The sequence below is a fragment of the Epargyreus clarus genome, unplaced genomic scaffold, assembly GCF_041222505.1.
Source record: "Epargyreus clarus isolate Ecla_fem2 unplaced genomic scaffold, WU_Ecla_fem_2.2 ptg000007l, whole genome shotgun sequence".
NCBI classification, from domain to species: domain Eukaryota; kingdom Metazoa; phylum Arthropoda; class Insecta; order Lepidoptera; family Hesperiidae; genus Epargyreus; species Epargyreus clarus.
In genome coordinates this window covers 8851603-8873820 of record NW_027332215.1, presented here as the reverse complement: position 1 = coordinate 8873820, position 22218 = coordinate 8851603, and the positions used below count along the sequence as shown (strand labels likewise).

The 22218-nt window shown below is 36.2% G+C and overlaps 1 protein-coding gene and 1 non-coding gene across 2 annotated transcripts in view; one reads left to right on the top strand and one right to left on the bottom strand.

Moving 5' to 3' along the window:
* Nucleotides 1-22218, top strand: part of LOC140743575 (glutamate receptor 1-like) — a 99812-nt gene that overhangs the window by 38733 nt on the left and 38861 nt on the right. Inside the window, exon 3 of the mRNA XM_073074970.1 lies at nucleotides 9477-9604. Within this exon, the coding sequence (XP_072931071.1) occupies nucleotides 9477-9604 (128 nt within the window). The remainder of the gene's footprint in view (nucleotides 1-9476; nucleotides 9605-22218) is intronic.
* Nucleotides 4054-4128, bottom strand: TRNAN-GUU (transfer RNA asparagine (anticodon GUU)). The gene has a single exon. It is a non-coding gene; the product is annotated as a tRNA-Asn (tRNA).

Sequence of the window (22218 nt, the reverse complement as noted above, 5' to 3'; positions counted from 1 at the left end):
AGTAATTTACGCAATCTTAAGCAGCTCGTAAGTCATGATGGCTATGGTATAAAGATAGGTAAAGATGATATAAAGATACCAAATTAGTAAGATCTACTTAAACTCGCACTACTCCGTACATTGTTTTTGTAATGATATATCCCCACTCGTATATTGCAAAAAATTGTTCGGAATTTCAATTGAACACATTTTACGGTCCTAAAGAAATATGCGTTGCTACCACTAAGGACTAAGTTGGAACGTCTCGGATAAGTATCGTTTTGTAACCAATCTCCAATACCAAAAAACAACTCTTTGTCATACAGCAAAAGTGAGTGACGCGGTGGTGCTATCAGAGTCAAAACTTATAGGGTTCTACCACCTATAAAAACATTTTAAAATAAAAGTCGCTTTTTTATCTCTAAGTCGAACAAGGTCTGTGACTTGAATATTTAGCTGTATTACAATACAGCTAGATAATAAACAGTTATTACCGTTCACATGATTTATTCGAGGGTGCTTAATTAATGTGGTTTTCGGCAATTAGTGTACACAGTATGCTATTAGAAGAACGCAATCATATGTATAACTATATCAATGTATCGATATCTACTTAATTAAGACGTATAAATTAATTACAGACTAATAGACAAACTTAAGAAACTTTAACTAGTTATAATTTTTAAACTACTTGTTATAAATTTTATGAAATTTATAATTCCCGAAAATTCAGGCCTCTAGTTTTATCCACAATAAAGTTAAAAGAGGAAAGGATGATGCGGCCCTGCAGCTTTTTTGCTCGTCTTGGCGGGGCACTGCCGTGCCCCCAGATATTTATCATAGTAGAATATGTATTTTATTTATTTTGCCTTGAGATCCGACTCTTCTTAAGGTTCGTCGACCACTCATTATTTTCTTACTGCTGGGCACGGGTCTCCTCTAAAACGAATTATGAATGGATATTTTCTTCTTTCAAATGAAAAGAAAACGCATGCAAAAAAAACTTGACAATATATTTGTTTTTTTATAGTCAGACTAACCGTAGAGTTTCTCGATAAATTGACGCGTCTCCTAAATAATCGTATTAGACATATACTCGATCTACGTACGATCACATCTCTAATAACGTTCTCAACTTAGACGGCTTTCTTTCAACCAAACGCGTAGTTCCAGAATTACATTTGTATTGATCCTAAATGCTACGGCATTTTCTATTTATGTATTCAGTTTCATTGCTTGATGTGTGACAGAAAATTACATGACTGTACTACATGCTGATGCTGATCAGGATGCTAGGATTTTATATCTCCATATGATTGTTTTACGTTACTAGTACGTAACGCATCTTCTCATTTCTCAACCATAAAAGACTTGAATGGCACTCAAGAATTAAGTTTCCTTAACTTTAAAGCCGCGTCCACTTACGTCACGTGGATAGTGCGTATTACTTGGTTTGTGTAGGTTTGCAAACGCTCTTAATACCTTTGAACATGAAAAACTATTGTGGAATTTAGACACGACATAAGATTTATACAAAAGAATTATAATTGTAACTGCAAAAGCTGCATTTGAAAAATTCCACCCAGACCTGACCAGAAGAAATGAAGGAGATGAAGGGAGCGCAATAAGTTTGTCTGACGACAGTCTGTCGTGAAACCAAGCAATAAGGTGTTACATAAAAATATAATACTCTTCACAATATAAAACTTGTACTATGAAGGTAGTCAGTAAGTTTATTTTATCTTCGCGCGTGATCTGCCTGGTTATCGGTGGAAATAACCTACAGGTAGAGAGAAAATTGTCCCGCTTAACTGTATTAGTGCTATTAGCTTTTACAAATTGATACTAAGTAACTTCGTTATATTTTATTGTATAACATGTGAAGCGTTTTAAGATAATGAACATTGGTGATATTTTCCTACATTTCACTTCAAAAAAACAGGGCTTTATTTTGTTCGGAAAATATTTGTTTATCTTAAGTCATCATTATTGATTTTATACATAATTACGATACATATATAAACACAGGTTCTTTAAGTATCAACAAATAAATATTTAAAAAAATACAAAGAAAGAAAGCAGAGTTAAGCAGCGATGTTCTGAGTATGAAAAAAAAGAAAAGCTTGAATGAATATGAAGCGTTCTAAATTAGGTGCTTTATCTAAATAATAAAAGGCGTTATATGACTCTTACAAAAATGTACAGTACTTGGTCGTTTGCTATGTACGAAAAACAAAAATATTATACGAATTATTTTCTGGTAATAGCTACAATGTTTCGCCGCCTTCTTTGACATACCAAATTTCAAGTTAATATCTCGAAAATGTCGTTTACATACAAAAATTAACTCCGTATTCACCCTTTGGGAATTGTCTCTGTACAATTTATTGCCTAAAGGACCAATAAAAAGATTTACGAAATTTCAGAAATTCCAAGCTTGGTCTTAAGGTTTCGAGTAATGATAATAATATTGGAATATATTCTCGTATATCATAAATGAAGTAATTACAACGTTGATGTGTCGGTCTGTTTGACCACATCTTTATAACGGGATTCGTATTCACTCGCGAGTGAAAACGAATATACGCGAATACAAGTTCGTAAATATTTTTTTAGCGCGAATCAAAGTATTTCGCGCCTGTCATCGTGCGCAGCGTTTACATACTTGTCATTTTAATTATCAAAGTTCATCAAGTTTCTCGGCCGATTATTCGCGATTATCTAAACCCGTCATAAATGGAATCTTTAACCACATATAAGGTGAGGACTACATAGACCACTAAGTATTGAAATAAGTATATACTGTGACGGTATATATTATTTCATTTAATTGAACTATAAAACGTGCCTTTCAATCACTCGGTGGATTATCTTAATCAACCTAACGTGAGATTAAGGTTCTACCTGAAGTCCACTATACATACGTTCCCACCTCTGAGCTTTCCATTTCTACATCTTTAAAATAGAAAGCACTGGAGGTATAAGGTAGACGAAGTGTGGCGGTGGTGTCTCCGGCGATGATCCTCGAAGTATTCGACTTCATTTCTTTTGTTCTTGTTACACAATATAATATTTTAACGGTACATATTAAATAGGCTTAAAGTAATATAAGTCAGATTATAAAAATTTCATTATGAACAAAGTTAAATGTTTCAAAGTAAAATTTAAGTACAAATTGAATTAACTGAAATTGTCTTGTAAGGTCAGTGAGAGTTACTTGAATTTCAAAAGTCGTCTTAACTATATTGCTTAATTGACATTCATGTTATAATTGAAATACTAAACGTAATGACCAAATATTTTAAGGTCTGAATAAATTCACTCTTTTTATGAAAAATGCTCTTATTTGTTTTTTTTTTATAAAAAATCTTGTCGTTAATATAATTAAATTCTTACTAGTAATAGGTACCCGCGGCTTCGCCCGCGTTCCAACAAATAAGATGAGGTACATCTAAATGAATTTGTACCTTTAACAAATTTTACGTCAAAGTAGGTTTAATATTTAATTAATGAAACGATTTTTCGTTACTGTGTACCTAAATTGGTCCAGCTTCCTTCAGGAACATACGCTAAAATTTTATTAAGTGAACTGCTGAACGCTGCACGTCTGAGCGTTAAGTTCTCAAAGTCTACCAATTTTCATTTGGCTAGCGTGGTGAAAGGAGACCATGCCCAGCAGTGGGACGCTAAAATGATAATGCACATACTATCGAGCTCATCGGATATGGAACGGAAACTAGCAAATTCATATCGATAAATACTTACTACTTAAGGTACTTAAAAATACATTACTTAAGGAAAATAATATTCCTAAATTGGCAAGCACCTCTTCATATTCTGAAAGGAGATCTATGTAAATATAATTTTAAATTAAAGATCTCTGCGATACTCCAGTTTTGGTGTAATTAATTTTTTTTTTTCAAAATGAAAGTAAAACAGTGAAAAATTGGAAATATTTTGGATATTATTTTGGAAATAGAGGAAAATATAAAAAAAATATGATGAAGATCAAATTCAGAAAGGAAAAAAGTGAAAATATGTAAGAAATGAAAAATAGAACTTCCCTGCCATCCACGCTCTCGGGTGGATTCGAACCACCGTCCTCTCGAGCTTAACAGCCGAACGCGCTAACCATTGCGCCACGAGAGCGTGACGTAGGGGCGAAAAAATCCTAGACTTAACACTCTTTTAACTGCGATTTCAACCGTATACTACCGCCACACCTATTTTTAATTTATATCAAACCTTTCAGTAGATAATTACATGAGAATTGGTTCGGTAGATTTTGAGTTTATTGCGTTTTGACAGACAAACAGAGGTGGAGGGAGAAATCACTTTATAATAAGTATAGATTGATAGATATAGTGCACCAACATGTTTAATATAAATGATTATATGTCTTTATGTGTGTCTTGTATGCCGTAATATACCATACATACAAACTTATTTTTAGTAGGAAAAATAAATTTCTAATACACAGCAAAGTAGCAGGTCGAAATATATACCAGTAGACAATCATGGTTTCTAACCAAAAGTAATTTTACAAATTAAACTTCAACGATCTAATGACTTCCTAGGCCCTATCGCACTCATGCACGGAGACATCTCGTTCTCACCGATTTTAATCCAACTCACGTGCTCAGGTAAAACGAACCTATACCAACTGGATAAAAGTTGCATACGGAAGCTCTCGCTATACATACCATCTCATACTTACCGTGAACTGAATGTAAAGACAATGTCTAGAAAAGTTCATTCTTAATCAAATTATATTTCAGACAATAAGTAAGTCTGGAGTAAATAAAACTCTGTCCTATATGGACTTCAATCCCACTTAATTTTTTAATAAAATCCATGATAACCTCAAGGATATTTTATGTATTACGAACCTGAGGGTTGTCCCTACACTTATTTTAATGCAATCCAGTACGACATAAAGATTAATTAAACCACTACGATCTATTACAAAATAAATGGTCGGGCCACTCTTAATATATTTTGGTGTCGTTGTATACCTGTACGTCTCGTTTATAACAACCCTGTATAAAAGTAGCTGAGCCCGCCTTCCCTCCTTGTAGCGAATGTGGACGATCTATACAATCCCTCCCTTCCAGTCCATAATCCTCTTGTCCCAGCTGAGATTTTGGCCACCAAAATCCGGTGAAGCTGGAAAGACTGCTACTGCCACTAGTTATTCAATTTCGAACACATTTCGAAAAAAACGCTTTTACGTCCGTAGCCGCTGCTACGGAAAATAAACAAACGCGCTACGGACAGTTACGACAGTACTACGACAACTTGTCATGTGCTACGCCATGCGCTATGCTATTGAGAAGTATAACTAATGACAAGAAATACGATTATCGAGGAGAATGTAGACATGAAAATAAAAATCTAATAGCAAATTACACAGAATATCAACGCAATCAACGCATACTCAATTCCCGGCCAGGGAGAAATGTAAATGATAGATTTGAAGATCTGATCCGGTTCTGGCCATCTGTATATTTGATTTATTTGTTATATTCAATAACTGATGGAGGAGATTTTTTTTGCTAATGGTAATTATATTGGAACTAAGGTGTTACCTTTCGTCAACTTGTATGATGACATGAAGGAAACTGCATTAAGCCTCCAATAGATATGGATGGATTATTTAATTAAAATATTTTATTATATTGCTACGTTACTGTTTAAGTGAAGCACTTTCGAATAATTATTTGGTTTATACATAGATTAGTAAAGATACTTCGCCGCCTTGAAATTGAATGAAACCACAAACAGCTTATTTTAGTAAGTTCTTTTTTTTAATTCTTGACAAATAAAAACATTTTTAGAGAAAATTTACGAATAAATAACTAATACTGCGTAATTTACATAATAAATAAATAATTATTTCAAATATTTTAGGGACATTTTAGCACGGAGACGTGGCAAAACTTTTTACGCAACTATTTCAATTCCCAAAACTGGGTACATTTTCTTGTTAGGAGTGAGTAACCTTTACTAATCTATGGGTTTATACCCGTAATAATATTCAAAATTAATTACACCTTGTAAATACTGGTTGAACACATTATCCTATTACCTACATTATAATGATGTATTCATATTATAATTACTCAGATATAATGCAGCCATTGATATGAATTTGATGCAATCAATAAATTATGAATGGATCAATGATCATCAATTTCATTAACATCATCAACGTGTTACGTCATACGAAAATATTGTAATTAAATTTAATGATATTATTAAAAAGTATGTAATGAGTTTGTTCGGATATTTGAAAGATTGTTTTATATTTAACAAAATTATCAATATTGGTACGTAGAATAAATACTTTTCTACATTCAACCCTAAAACTCCTGTGTAGTGGCTGCTATGAAAACACACAATGATCAGTACACCAAGACCCAGAACAAAAATCTCATTTAGATATCTAACTAGCCGGAATTGAACCTGAACCCTCTGTATTTCAGATGGTGACCGCTCCACGACCGGTCTGCAACTAGACGCACCACTTGCTTTGCTCCTTGCTACCCCTAGACATCTCTACCAACTCTAGAACTTAATATAATTTCGTATCTACATTAATCTACACTAATATTATAAAGAGAAAAACTTCGTTTGTTTGTTTGGTTGTAATGAATAGGCTCAAAAACTACTGGACCGATTTTAAAAATTATTTCACCATTCGAAAGCTACATTATCCACGAGTAACATAGGTTATATTTTATATAAATTATATTTGATAAATAGATTTTGAGGCGGTACTAAATTTGCCTGGTCAGCTAGTACAATATAAATTACATCTAAACATATTTTATTTCAGTGGATATTCCATAAAACAAAGTGGTTTTATACTTATTACAACTGCAATTTCTTCCATCCTCTCGAAAGACATAATGTCTGTCCTAATCAACTTTACCGAAATACGAAATAGTGGTCTGTGAATCATCATACATAAACCCTGTTGTAAGCATATAATTACTCTTTGACATAAGGGATCAGCTGCTTATGGGTAATAAACTAGCAATCTCATTTCTCTGCAATCCGTTGGACAAAAACACTTCACTATCCAGAATCTCCGACATTTTTCCCCTGAAACTATCACAATAGGATACTTTGCGATACATTGCGCGCTCACAAAGGAAGTAGTAATCAACAGTGAATGTGATTAGGGGATGGAAAGCAAAAATCGTGAACAGCACTTAGATCGTTAGATGCGTAATCGAGGGTTGGGTCATTAACAAACGGGCAATCCGAGTTAGGGTCGCCATGCTTCACAAAATAAGGGTCCTGTTGATTAAGTTGTAAACTATTCTAAACTGGTGACGATGTATCCTTCGTCACGAGATCTAACTAACAATTATTTTAACGTCACCACTATTAGGCTGCGTACACAATAGGAAACATAGTATTTTTATTCAAAATATGCGATCATATCCTCAGATTTTTAAAGCATTATGTAATCAATCTATCCCAACTAAGTCTATCTAAGATTGAAATGTAATGTAATTTCTAGTATGAAATAATTTCGATCGATCATACATTAAGTTCATACATAAAGTTCGATCACACATACATTATTCATACACCGTGAAATTATTAAAATACAATGCCGTAATTAAACATTAACTGTTAATTAAGGGAATCTCGTTTTTAATTAAGGGAAATTAATCCGTCATGGATGACTTTGGCACGAACCATTTGTATTCTAATAGAAGACCCATTCCCAGCAGAGGGACAATAAACCCATCCCATTATGATGTTGGAGTTTGAAATAAATAAGCTGGAGTGAAGTAATATAGCTTTGAAAACATTGTAGAGCGGTCCCTCATACAACAATGTGGAATCTGCTTAAGCCGCTCGAAGAATATATAACAATATAAGAAGGATATGAGTTTGTAAACGTCTTTGCGCCACATCATCCATACACAGACTTTTCTAAATGTAAGGAGACCTTAATCCTATACAAAGTTTCTTGAAGTATAGAGCAACAAAGGAACAACCAGTGCGGCGAAATCCGGCGGTGCACTTACAGCCCTTACATGCATCCACTATTTACTGTTATCAAATTTATCTCTAAAAATACGGAAAACGTTATAAAGTAGTAAATTTCTATTGGTCTATTTTATTAATAATGTTTCATGAAATGAATTTAGTGTTTCTAGAATCATTCTCATCATCGTCATCATCATTATCAACCCATTACTGTCCCCACTGTTGGGCACGGGTCTCCTCGTTAGTTAATTAGAAGGACTAGATAGTCCACCGCGCTGGGCAAGCGCGTATTGGTAGATTTCACATACCTTCAAGATTTTTTTTATAAATCTTTCAGATAAGCAGGTTTCCTCACGATGTTTTTTTTCACCGTTTAGCAAGTTGTAATTAATTTCTTATACGCACAGAGCTTCGTGCCTGAGATTTGAACCTCGGACCCCTCGATCGAGAGGCCAAGTTTCTTAAACACTAGGCTATCACCGCCTTGATTTAAGTGTTTCTAAATTGACAGATATAAATTGTTTTACCCATAGACTTAGAGTTTTTTCGTAACACTCTATATTCTATACCTTTTACTAGGGTAAAGTAATTCTGCATTTCATTGTAAGGGTGTCAACACTACTTACATAAGAGGTGATCATCTGAATCCTAAGGACGCAACGCATCTTTGATCAGCTTCAGGAATCACTGCTCCATATGAAGCTGATTACAGATGTCCATGGCGGCAGGGAACACTTAGTGACTTACTGAATGGATTTCATGCTCATTTCCTATCCATTTCACATTCATATAATAATTGGCCAAGTGCAAGTCGAACTCGCACACGGAGGGTTCCGTACCACCAACATTTTCATATATATTTGTATTTCTAGTATTTGTTATTATAACAGCCACTGAAGTAAATAGATTTTGTAAACTGTCTACCTATTACAGTTCAATAGATAAAACTAAAAACATTAAGACGGCAGACAGCGGAGTCTTAGTAATAGGATCCGTTTTTACCCTTTGGGAACCCAAAAAATTCTATGTCTTAATTTAATGAACACTTCATAAACGATTTCTTTCGCCCACACGGCAATATAAATTCAATGTTTTGCTACTATTCAATTAATATTTGCTCCCGACATTTTTCGCCTGCTAAGCAAACCTGACACTGTAGTCCTACCATTAAGTTTTATGAATACAAGAAATGCGCATTCCAATCATATACATTATAGTTATTATTATTAAAGTATTAGTAGACACTAAAGTAGCTATTAGTATAATTATTAGTATCCGGTGTGGTAATAAAGACATGCTTTTCCAATGCGTTCCAGCTTAGTCTTCAGGGTTAACGGCGCATCTGTGGCTAACCTCAGGTAGGAATCTTATCCTATCTGGGGTTGATTAGAGATGTCCATGGGCAACCATACCATCAGATGGACTGCATTGCTCGTCTGCTACTCCTTTATTATAAAATAACGTAAAACAAAATTTCTTTGTTACAGTATGTCATCAGTTCTCGCGTGGTGTGGTGACTATGATGGGGTTCGTGCCACCGGACGCATTCGCCACCTTGCACTCCTACGCCAACACCTTCGAGGTTCCCTTCATCACACCCTGGTTCCCAGAAAATGTAAGTATAAATTTCTTATATTCATCAAATCTTCAAAGTTCAATGGTTTGAATGGTTATTAATTTTATTCAAAATGTATTTCGATTGTTAAGTTCGTTGTAGAAATAGGTACTTGTTACACAAAATTAACATTTTTTTTTTAATTATTGACATGAAAATTCCACCCCTCAGGGGGTAAAATAGGAGTTGAATATTTGTTTGAAAATCTGTCTATTTTGAAGCATACACTATGAAATTTTGTATTCGGTTTTCTGGATAAAAATAATGAAACGCCAAACGATTTATATTTTGACTTTTCAAAATACGTATATTTGGAAACATCGAAACACTTTAAAATAATAAACAGTACATTGAGCATGTGCACAGTCAATCAAAATAACCTAAATATTTTTTCAAAATACGAACTTTCCAGCAACAGAAGCTATGGTATGTTTATGTTTATTTATATATAATGTAAACACAGTGTATTTATTTCAATTCCGAAATCATTTTCGAATTTAATTATATTCGCATCATTCTTCGAAAGTGTCTTAAAATAGGTTATGTTATTCAAAGACTTCAATTTTACGAACAAGGTATAAACACTTAACAATTTTATTAGCATTTCTTAATTGGCTTTATTGCCAGAATATACCAAGCTTGTCAACGAACTTCATCGCCTACGCCTTTGCGAAAACTTTGACTAATTATTATGTTTCACTTGGTTGAGTTTGGACTCTATAGAATTTTTCAAGCGGCGTAGACTGTGGCTGTCACCTCTTTCGAGGAGAGAATCCTCACCTAACCACCATAATACTGACATGATGATGAGGATGATGAAAAAATTATAAATCTACTAGCTGACCCGGCAAACGTTATGTTGCCATATAAATAAAAAAAATGTTAATGGTGAACAACCCTTATCACTTAGGGGTACGAAAAATATATAGTAGTCGATTCTCAGACCTACTGAATATGCATATAAAATTTAGAGAAAATAGGTAAAGCCGTTTCGGAGGAGTACGGTAACTAACAATGTAACACGAGAATTATATATATAAGAAGATCAAACATACGACATAAGAAAATCTAAAAGAATATAAAAAAAATCATGAAAGAATATAAATAATATCTTAGGTGCGGCAATCACACGTTAATTTGATAGTAATAGTGTAATAGGTTTCGCAGTCATGGTTTTATGTAGGCACCATAGATTAGTAAAGATACTTCGCCGCCTTGAAATTGAATGAAGCCACAAACGGCTAATTATAGTAAGTTCTTTTTTTGAATTCTTAACAAATAAAAACATTTTTAGAGAAAATTTACGAATAAATAACTAATACTGCGTAATTTACAAATTAAATAAATAATTTATAATATTTTAGGGATATTTTAGCACGGAGACGTGGCAAAACTTTTTTACGCAACTATTTCAATTCTCAAAACTGGGTACATTTTCTTGTTAGGAGTGAGTAATCTTTACTAATCTATGGTAGGCACAAATAATTTATAACTTAAGTGACAAAAAAATGTATTAAACAAAATGCAAGTCACGTTTGTTTGATAACACGAGTAAATTTAATGCAACCGAATAAAAACCTTTAACTAAAATCACGATAAAATGTTTTTCCGTAAAATAAATCACATACACATACACATGTGACTTACCACATACACGACAACATGATCGTACGAGATTCACGCGGCCATTGACGACGACAGTTAATAAAAAAGAAACTTGTTCCCTGAATTTCTCATGCGAATTTCAGGTAAAAAATGTCTTATTTCCGCACAAAATATTACCCCATAAAGGGTAGAATTGCATATAATGATTTTTAGCGCGGCGCCGCAAAGTGACAATTTCCCAGATGAGGCTTCCCTTGGGATGGGACCATGTTTTTTCTTTGTTCTCTGTGTGAGGCATTACGCTCCGAGTTGCAGATTTAAATGGGAATCTAGGACGTTGAGAACATGTATTGATGTTAGTTAAAACATCCTAAGATAACTGCAGGATACATGACATATATTAACACGATTGAAATTAAAATTATAAACGCTAAATTGATTTTAATCCTGGCATTAATACTCTGTTGATTTATTAGTAGTAAACCAGCATCCAGTACACCTGATGCACATCTATAATCAATCCCAGATAAGATACCTGCGATCGCCCACAAGTACGTTTCTACTCTTGAGGACTAGATTACAACGCCTCTGGTAAGTGTATCTCCCTGGACACACCCGTCAAACCAGAACACAGCACCAGCTTAGTACTGCTGTCTTTAGGGGGTACAGGTGTGTCGGTGATGTCTCCGGAGCCTTAGCACAAAGATTAACTACCGTCTTTAAACCACCATCCTGGCCAAGCACAAATTGGTAGACTTGACACATCTTTGAGAACTTTTTAAACAATTCTTAGGCATTCAGATTTCCTTACGATATTTTTCCTTTACCGTCATAGCAACTCATAATTAATTTCTAATACTTTTCAATATGTGCGTATTCGCAAATCAGAAGTACATGCGATGGGTTCGAATGTAAGACTCCCGATTTATATACTGAATTTCACTACACTATCACTGCATTTATTCCAATATGTGCTCGTGAAATAATGTGTTGAGATACTCAGAGTTCGCGGCAAAGGCAATCAGTATTAAGAAAAGTTATAAGCCCCGTCTAAAGAAGTGATCAAAGTCTGGGCGGATATTATAGTAATACGAGCGTTATTGCAATATCTTTCGAAGGATTAACGTTCCATGGTAAAGAAAATCAATGTTCGTGAATGACAACGTACTTAGAAAAAGGTCTTTGTAGTCTTCGCTGCGGGAAATTAATTTTGAAAATTTTCTAATCTTGTGAGAAACGAACTCTTCTTTCTTATCTATCAAAAATGATAAACGATATGATAAATTAGCATTAATTCTAAAATGCAGTTTCTCTGACACAAAGCCGTTTGCGCATCAATGCTTCCAGTGTAAAAACAGCTTTATATGCTAGTTCCACTTCGCAGCGTTGACCGCGATTCCTTTATCTTTCTTCCACTTGAAATATTTATACCGCAAACAGTGCACGATATGTTTAGCCAATATTAATACGAAATTGTTATTTTAATTTTGCTTCTTTTATCAACAGTAATTTAATATTTTATCATCTTCGAGGTGGTGCCAGTTCTCCCGAGCTTTTTAATGCGTTACAACTTTTTAAAACACCGTTAGGCGCAATTGCAATTGTATTTTGGCTTTCATTGTAATCAAATCAATCAATAACATTCTTCTTTTTTGTCCAAAAATAAGATAAATATTTCGGAATGCATGACGATTAACACATAGTTCACATACATCAAGAAATACACCTACAGTTTGAAACAAACGAACTCTAATGTCGGGCGTGTGCCAGGGACCTGAATCCCGAACATGTAATATAATAGAGCTACCACTGCTTCAACGAGCATGCAGCGGACATGCAGCGTGCACAGCAGTAGTAAACTCAATGAACTTTCCACCAAAATATTGCATTAGTATAAAATCATAAGAAGTGAGTACGCTGGTAAGGTGAAGAACGAAATACAAGTGTGGTCCGCCGACCGAACCTAATGCTGGAATTTCTGGAATGTCGGTTCAATTCTGCCGCTATTACGGTCATCGAGCGTGGTCCCTTTGCGACTCTTGAGTTATAGATTTTCTGCTTACGACTAAGCTTTCAGGCTCTTAGTGACATTACAGCAAATTGGACTCTGAACTATTTTCCCTAGATTTTACCGAGACTGTAGCAAATTTTTATATGATTTTTTCCCTTTGTTTTTTATGATGAAACTCACTTTCTAAAAGTAGTTTCTCTCTGTGAATCTCATATTTATTCACATAATACCATGAATATGTTTTTTCTCTATATATCCATCAATTCATGTCTCATATGCTATGACATATGAAAAATTATCACTTTTTTTAAAATAAGAGTAGCAGACGAGCATGCAGTCCACCTGATGGTAAGTGGCTACTACCGCCCATGGACATCTGTAATTATTAGGTAGAAATAGATGTGGCGGTGGTGCCGCCGGAGTCGAACCACAAAGAGTTCTACCACCTTCGAATCACTCGAAGCACTACACTGTAACAGCCTCAACTTCTTAGTTTTCATGCATGGTAGTTAAAAATAACCGTCTATATATATCTTTTAATTTAGTATTAAAATCCACAGAAGGTTTTACTATCTTCAAAAAGTCCTACAGGTGTGTTACTGCCCTTGTGGACAAAGTTGGATCGCCTCCCTCTATTACCCCTAATTCCTACACCCAAGTACCTAGAAAATAGTAGATTTGCACTGTTCATAAGACAGAACGACACTATAAAGACGAACAGTTTGAATTTGCCTTAAAAACTTCAAGCTATTATAAGTATTTAGATGACTAACTTAACGTAACGTAACTTTAAAACTAAGGTACAGCCGTCATTATCAGCGACGTTCATCCTGAAAATATAATTTCAGCATAATTAACTGAGAAGGAAGTATTTTTTACACAACTTCGTTATATATAAGCGGCTAGGCTGAATTATCATGTGTCCTACCTTTTAAACTAAAATTTGAAGCGTTTCCCGAGGGACATCATAGAGGAATAACGCAATGAAAAGGGATGTCATCCAGAGAATAACGCATTAGTGAAGTAAATTATGGCCTGAAATAATATACGCACATCGCGTTAGTTTGAATGAACGAGTCACAACTCACGCACACGAAGTTACCTATGGAAGCTAGTTTTCTGTGAGCGTAAATGTAAGTATGCATATGAAATAGTGAGGCAATGTATGCTATTTGGGGAAAAAATACACTAACATCAACAAAACAATACATTCGTCTTCTATGTCACTACAATGTAAAAAATAATTTAAATAAATGTTGGTTTACGACATACAATACCAAGCAAAGCTCAATCATCCAGGCACTACAATTATTATACGCGTAGTTTTCAAAAAGTTAACTTTACCGTGAAATCAATTTTAGAGTATTTTTTCGTTAATTTCCAGTTAAAAATTTACAACAAACCTAATCCAAGCGTGATCTCGAACACTAAATTAATCTATTAGGCCAAGTAGTATTGGGTTTCTACTTTATTTTATCCACTTCAAGAATGAGTATTTGTCACAATTATAATACTTTATATGGTACTAGGATGAGCGAATCCACAATCCAAAAACGCAATAATTATAGTAATAAATTAAATGAAAAGACGTCTTCAAAACCTGAGCTGTGTAATTATACTTATTATTTCAACAGGCATTTCATTAGGCGTGAAGTTGTGGCTGTGAAACTAAACCGTAGAGGAAAACGCGGGCGAAAAGTACATAATATTATAATATTAACTTAATAACTAGTTCGTACGCGAGCAACAAGATAAACTTCAGAGGACTTGCGAATGTGTTAGAAGGAAGTTACCCTCGGTCATTTAGTCGTAACGGATTACTAAGTTAAATAATATACATTCATACATATTATTTTAATTTTGTAATTAGACTGAGTACCTATATTACATTGGAACCCACAAAATGATTTGCAACCCTTTTTTGTCTCCCATTACTTTGTTCGGCGGAGTCTGTCTTCATACCTAAGAGAGGCCTTTTTTATTGAAGAAGGAGAAATGTTCAAAAGGTGTTCAGTATCGTGGTACCAATACCGGGTTGTGTAGGATTTTTACCTACTTAAACCTCCTTGGTAACCGTCGCAGCGCTACCGGGAGGACTCCAAGAACTCCAAACGAACGACCGGAGTCCTCTGAGCGCGATGCCCAAGTCTATACCCTGGTAACCTCTAACTTCTTTAGAGTGTAGTGTAACGAAACCAAAGCTAGATGGAACGTCTTACATTGTAATAATATTATTTGTACCCAGAATAGATACTGTAATATATAGGAAATATAGACCGAAACTATTAAGGGAAACACCAAGCGTAATTTAACAAATCACTTTAATCACGTACAAACAAAATCGGGTAGCCGCTCCATCACATATTCTCATGTACCCTCTTATTATAACATTATGCATATACCACACTCCTCCACATTAAATCAAAGGCATAAATATTAAAACATAAATTTAAAAATCATAATTATTATAGATAACAAAACATCATAGTGAAAACACATACAAATTCCTCCTTCCCCCACAATAATTGCCAAGCGACTATAATTATACAATAATATGCCTCTTTCTTAATAAAAATACCACAACGGTTGAGGTAACAGAAATACAAACTATAGCTAGTATAGTGACTTATTATTGCCCCAACAACAAAATAATACCAATAAAATTTACTTCATGCACGTAACGATATGTTCCTACTCGGATAATACATTTAATTAATACATTAATTACTAGCCATCACAATAAAAAAAATAACCTAAAATAAACGTTTCGGAGGAACTACAGTCCGACCAAAGCGTGTGCGAAACGTGCCCTTCGTTCTCACATTTAACCGACTAGGATCGTCGCTTGCAGGCGTACCATAGCATTCTGTCGAATCCTCGCCCGCGCCGTCGTCGCTCGGAGACGCGCGCGCAGGCGGCTCGTGCGGCGACGGCGCGGCGTGAGACGTGCTAGCTCGCGGAGTGATCGGTGCGGGGTTCGAACCCGGTGTGACGTCATATTTATCGTATGACCATTGTTCACTGCTGTTGGTTTCTGGGGAGCAATTGTACTTATTTGCGTGCATTAACTGATTCGCGTGACGCCTCCAAACGATTTCGGAGCCCCTGACGGATACATCATAAAGCACTTTTCCTACCTTTGTAATTATGTGACCTAAAACCCATGTCGGTTTATGTGGACTACCCCTGTAATCTTTAACCCATACAGCGTCGTTCAACTTAAAAATCTTTTCTCTCCCCCGAAAATATTGTTTTTGTCGATCTTGTTTCACACGCACTCTGTCGGCCGTTGCCACAACAGACTCCGTAGACTGTGCATACTGTGCGGGTGTAGAAACTGTGTCGAGTTTACAACGGAGATTCCTACCGAACATTAAGCGCGCCGGCGACAACTCGGTTGTACAGTGAGGCGAATTCCTATAATAAAATAAATATTCATCTAAACGCACGTTCACATCTCTTATGGAACCATCTTTAAGAGCATTTATAATAATTTTTTTACACGTTTTCACTGCATTTTCAGCAAGGCCGTTGCATTGCGGAGAATAAACCGGTGAGAAAATCTGTTTTATACCATATTTAGTGCAAAAGTTCGCGAATTCTCCCGAAATAAAAGTTTTTGCATTATCAGAAACGATACTCTGTGGTAATCCAAATCGTGAAAATATATACTGTAATTTATTTATAAGCGTAGTAGCAGTTAAATTAGGTACCTCGATACACTCCAACCATTTACTATACGCGTCTATGAGAACGAGATAAGTTTTATTATGTATAGGAACCAGGTAATCTAAATGAATTCTTTCAAAAACAGAGTTAGGCCATTTCCAAGCTTCTATAGAAACCTTTTGTGGTGAAACTCGAGCCGCTATACAACGATCACAGTTAGAGACTACCCGCTCGATTTCGGCATCGATTCCGGGAAACCAGCACCGATCCCTAGCGATCATTTTCATTTTAATAATGCCCAAATGTGCGGCGTGTAATTCCTGCATAACAGCAACTCGATAAACTGTTGGGATGACAACCCTATGCCCACGCATTAACAATGCATCATCAACGTGCAATTCATGTTGACAACGGCGGTACGCCAGCAAATCCGGCCGCACCTTCTTTGGCCACCCTTTGGCCACATACATTAATACTTGGGAAAGCGTTACGTCATCGGCAGTTGCCGAACGTAACTCCCCCAGTGAAGCTGGTAGCGGTGCTCCCGCTGCCGCCAGCAAGTTGACATAACTCCGATCGTCTCCACCATCATTTATGGAAGAATCAGAGTCATTCACAGGACAACGACTTAAATCGGCCACGTTCTTTTCGCTATTCACGAATTCTATTTTATAATGATAAGCAGCTAGGAACAACGCGTACCGCTGTAACCGTGCTTCTGTCATCTGAGAGATGCCCTTATCAGGAGAAAAAATCGACAAGAGAGGCTTGTGGTCGGTGCGTAATATAAATGGTAATTGGCGCCCATAAAGATACTGGTAGAATTTTTTAATTCCAAAAATTATGGCCGTAGCCTCTTTTTGTATTTGGCTGTACGTGCGTTCGCTACTGCTAAGAGAGCGAGAAGAATAGCTGAGAGGACGCTCAGTACCATCTGGGTACCGCACAGCAAGTACAGCCCCTAATCCGGTAGGCGCCGCGTCCACGGTCAGAACCAGCTGCTGTTGTGGGTCATAATGGGCAAGGACTTGAGATGAGCTCAATTCCCTTTTAATCGCCTCAAAAGCTTCTTGATGACAAGCGGTCCACTGCCATTGCACATCTTTACGTAACAAAGAGTGAAGAGGTTCCAAAAGCATTGACGCACGAGGAATAAAGCTGCGATAAAAATTTATAATTCCTAAAAACGATTTCAATTGTTTAGAATTTTCCGGGACCTTAGCCTCTGTTATAGCCCTAACTTTTTCCGGGTCCTTGTGAATACCATCACCATCAATAATAAAGCCAAGGTATTCAATACGTTCCTGAAAAAAATGACATTTAGACTTCTGTAACATGAGACCAGCATCTTGCAGCCTCTGCAGCACGCGGTCGACTCGCTCCCAGTGCTGCTGTGGAGTGGCGGCCGCAATCAGAACGTCATCCAAAAATATTTCAACACCGTCCATACGGAGCAGCTGCACCATGGCGCGCTGGAACAGCGCGGGCGCATTCGCTAACCCGAACACGAGTCTCGTATATTTAAATAAACCCTTGTGCGTATTAATGCATGTATATTCCTGAGACTTTTTATCTAACAAGAATTGATTGTAACTATTGGACAAGTCAATTTTACTAAAATAACGACAACCATGCAAAGACACACACAACTCACGTATAGTAGGCAAAGGATAAGAATCAATTAAAAGATTTTTATTAATGGTTGCCGAGTAATCGCCACATATACGTACATCGTTATTTTTCTTAAGAACTGCAACAATGGGCGATGCGTATTGAGAGTACGAAACCGGTTGGAGTATACCTACACGTACCAATCTATCTAATTCATCGCTAATTTTTTCTTTCAACGCGAACGGAACCGGCCTAGCTTTACAAAATTTAGGAATCGCTCCATCCTTCAAGTGCAAAGTTAATTTATATTTATTAAAAGTCCCTAACTTACCCGAAAATAGAACTTTATATTTATCCAAAATAAATTCATTTTCTTTTATTGAACAGTGATTAAGCGCTACGAAAGCCAAATTAAATTTAGATAGAAAATCTCTGCCGAGTAGTGATACAGGCCCGTTTTCAACGATGTAAAAATCTAACAAATGGATTATTTTATTGTAAACAACTGGTAATGTACATATACCTAACGGTGCTACAACCGTGCCATTATAAGTGCGTAATGTTTTATTCGCCTTACCGAGTTGCGCAGTGCGCGAGAAAAATTTGCGCCAAGTGGCGGCCGGCAACACCGACACGGCGCTGCCGGAGTCCACCTCCATCTCGAGCACAGTGCCGCGTATGCACACCTCCACGGAAACAGGTTTATCGCCACAAAATCGGACATTATTTACGAGGGCGACGTCATCACTATCGCTACACTCACTTTCAAACATGTAATTATTACGCCAGTCACTTTTTTGATTGCGAAACTTCCTAACACTACCACTTTTCTTACTGGAACACATCCTCTTCAAATGACCCTTCACCCCACAGCTATCACACGCAAGGTGGCGATATCCACAGTTAACCGCGTCGTGTGACCTGGCGCCACAAACGGTGCACCTGACCGTTGGCTCGCGGCGAGCGCCTCCTGCGCCGATTGCACTGTTGACGCTGCGATACCGCGTACCTGCATACAATAGCGGCTCCGTTTTTACCATTGCGCTGGTACTGCATGCAATCCGCGCCGCACCCTCCACAGCAACTGCTATTTCCAATGCGGCGTTCATTTTAAGATTTGTGGCATCCTCCCTGTACAATTTCTCACGTACGACCGACGAATCTACACCCAAGACAAACCGGTCCGTTAAAACCATTTCTAACGACGTGCCGAACTTGCACTCTGCGGCTAATCCACGCAGGCGCGCGGCGTAATCCGTCATAGATTCTTGACTATCTTTTATAGCCGTATAAAACTTTTCACGTTCTGCGTATATACACTTTTTAGGCTTAAAATGTGAATCCAATGTAGTTACGATCGACGCGTACGTGGCGGTCTCGGGCGCTTCGGGAAACAATAAATCTCGCGTCAAGCGGTAGGAGTCTTGTGACATGCAGTTTAATAATATTGCACGCCTCTTGCTGCCGCCGAGATCTGATATCTCCGTGATACCATTAGCTTCAAAAAAGTTCTTTAACTGGGCCTTGTGCACTGTCCACTCATCCACTTTGCAATCAAAATGGGGAACACTTCCGAAAATAGACATTTTTATTATTGTACACTTTTTCGCGTGGTCTTAACAATACAAACGTCCGTTATAACTCGTCGCCACTGTAATATATAGGAAATATAGACCGAAACTATTAAGGGAAACACCAAACGTAATTTAACAAATCACTTTAATCACGTACAAACAAAATCGGGTAGCCGCTCCATCACATATTCTCATGTACCCTCTTATTATAACATTATGCATATACCACAGATACCATTTACAATTGTCATTTAACTACATATAATTTAAACTAGAGCAAGATTACTATCGTTATATCAAAGTGCAACCGGGTCTTCAATCTTGCATACTAACTGCTATATCGATTATATCTTTAGTATTCTGTCTATTAAGATATCGATATTAATTCTGTTTGTGTTAAAGCAAAGATGAAACGAGAAGATAACTTGAATAGCTCGGTTTATGCTCGTTTGGTATAAAGATGATAAAGTTTATAGCCCCTGAGTAAAAATGCATTCAATTTTACATTGAAACGAATTGGGCGTTATACTCAATAATTTTCGCTTAGTCGCGCGAATTTCTTCGGTCTGGGGAATAGATGCCTTGACCCAATTGCGGTGAAACCACGGTCGATGCAAAGAAATGCAGCTGCATTCAGAATACCACTGTAGGGGACAATAGCGGTGCCGTATACCAAAGAAACAGGCGTAAGAGTTGTAAGGCGAGATAAAACAGGAGATTCGGTTTTTGTACCCGGCCGTTTTTCTTTGTCGTTTACTGTGACTATAAAACTGTCTTGTCTAATATAAAACAATAATAATGACTTGTCTTATTTCACTGATCATATACGGTTCTAGACGGCGTAACTAGATATCAATAAAGGGAGTTGATTTTTTTGTGGCTCCCTAAATTTGTACATGTCTATATGTTTTCTTTTTATATTTTAGCTTTTAACCGCACTGTCATTGTTGATTAAATGTTAACTTAAAAATTGTGAGGAAACCTGCACGTGTCAGAATTTTTAAAAAATCCAAAGGATATGTGAACTGTGAAGTATACTAATTCGCAATTGGTCAGCGTGGTCAAGGCTATCACACACATTAATTTACATGTTTCACATTTATTATCACGTTTTAAAGAAAAAGTTATCATTTTTCCTCCATGAAACATTCTTTTACAATTGGACATTTTCGAATTATCGTCGCGCCATATTTCAGATGCCGTGATAACGGTCTCGTGTTATGAATGCGGCAACCCTTCGGGATTATGACGCAACTTCGATGCCGATGCGTGTCAAATTGCCGGAAATACGTCGGAAATATAGTTTTTTGGTTAATTGCGTTAATTCCGTCAAGAGTAAATAAATCTGGACATTGATATTAAGTTAAGATTAAAACTACTTCGCAATAATCCGCTACAAATATGTATTATGGTATATTTTTTAAATCATGCACCACCACCACCACAAAATTGCTGTATAGGTTCATACGGAATCACTGTTTTATTACATTAATAAAATCTACTGAAAAGAATAAAAACCAAAATAAAATGTTATCCAAAACGTATTTCTTAATGAAATATTATAAAATACTACCAATGATGTGCTAATCTAAATTTCTAATGATACCAACTTAAATGTTAACCAATTCAGAAACTAGAACAATGTTAATTTAGCATGATCATAATAACGAGCACGTACTAAAATTAGTGTACCATTCCTCTCATCGCTAATTAAACATGCTGCCAACACTCAACCGGCGCGATTTTGACATTTGATTAGGTCGCAGTCAAATCGGTACATTATTGGAACGGCCCAGTTTAGCCCAAATTTGTCCAAGTATCCTTTCATGAAAATATTTAGGAGTGAATAGTTATAAACTCCAAGTAATATAAGTTGTGTACTAATCCTCGCTAATCATCGAGTATACCTCGCTTATAATCACTAATCATCGCAACACTTCCTTACAATACACTGTAGTAGCACTCTTAAACTTTACGTTATAGTGGTCAATCTGCTAGAGTTTAATAAAAAAAATCCTTTTTATTTCCACTTCAGAGTGTATTTGGACAAAAAAGATATATGGAATGTGTCGTACAAATTATTAAAATAATAGCCCTATTTCACTCGTATATATCATATTTTATTTATATATTCTAATTTGTAT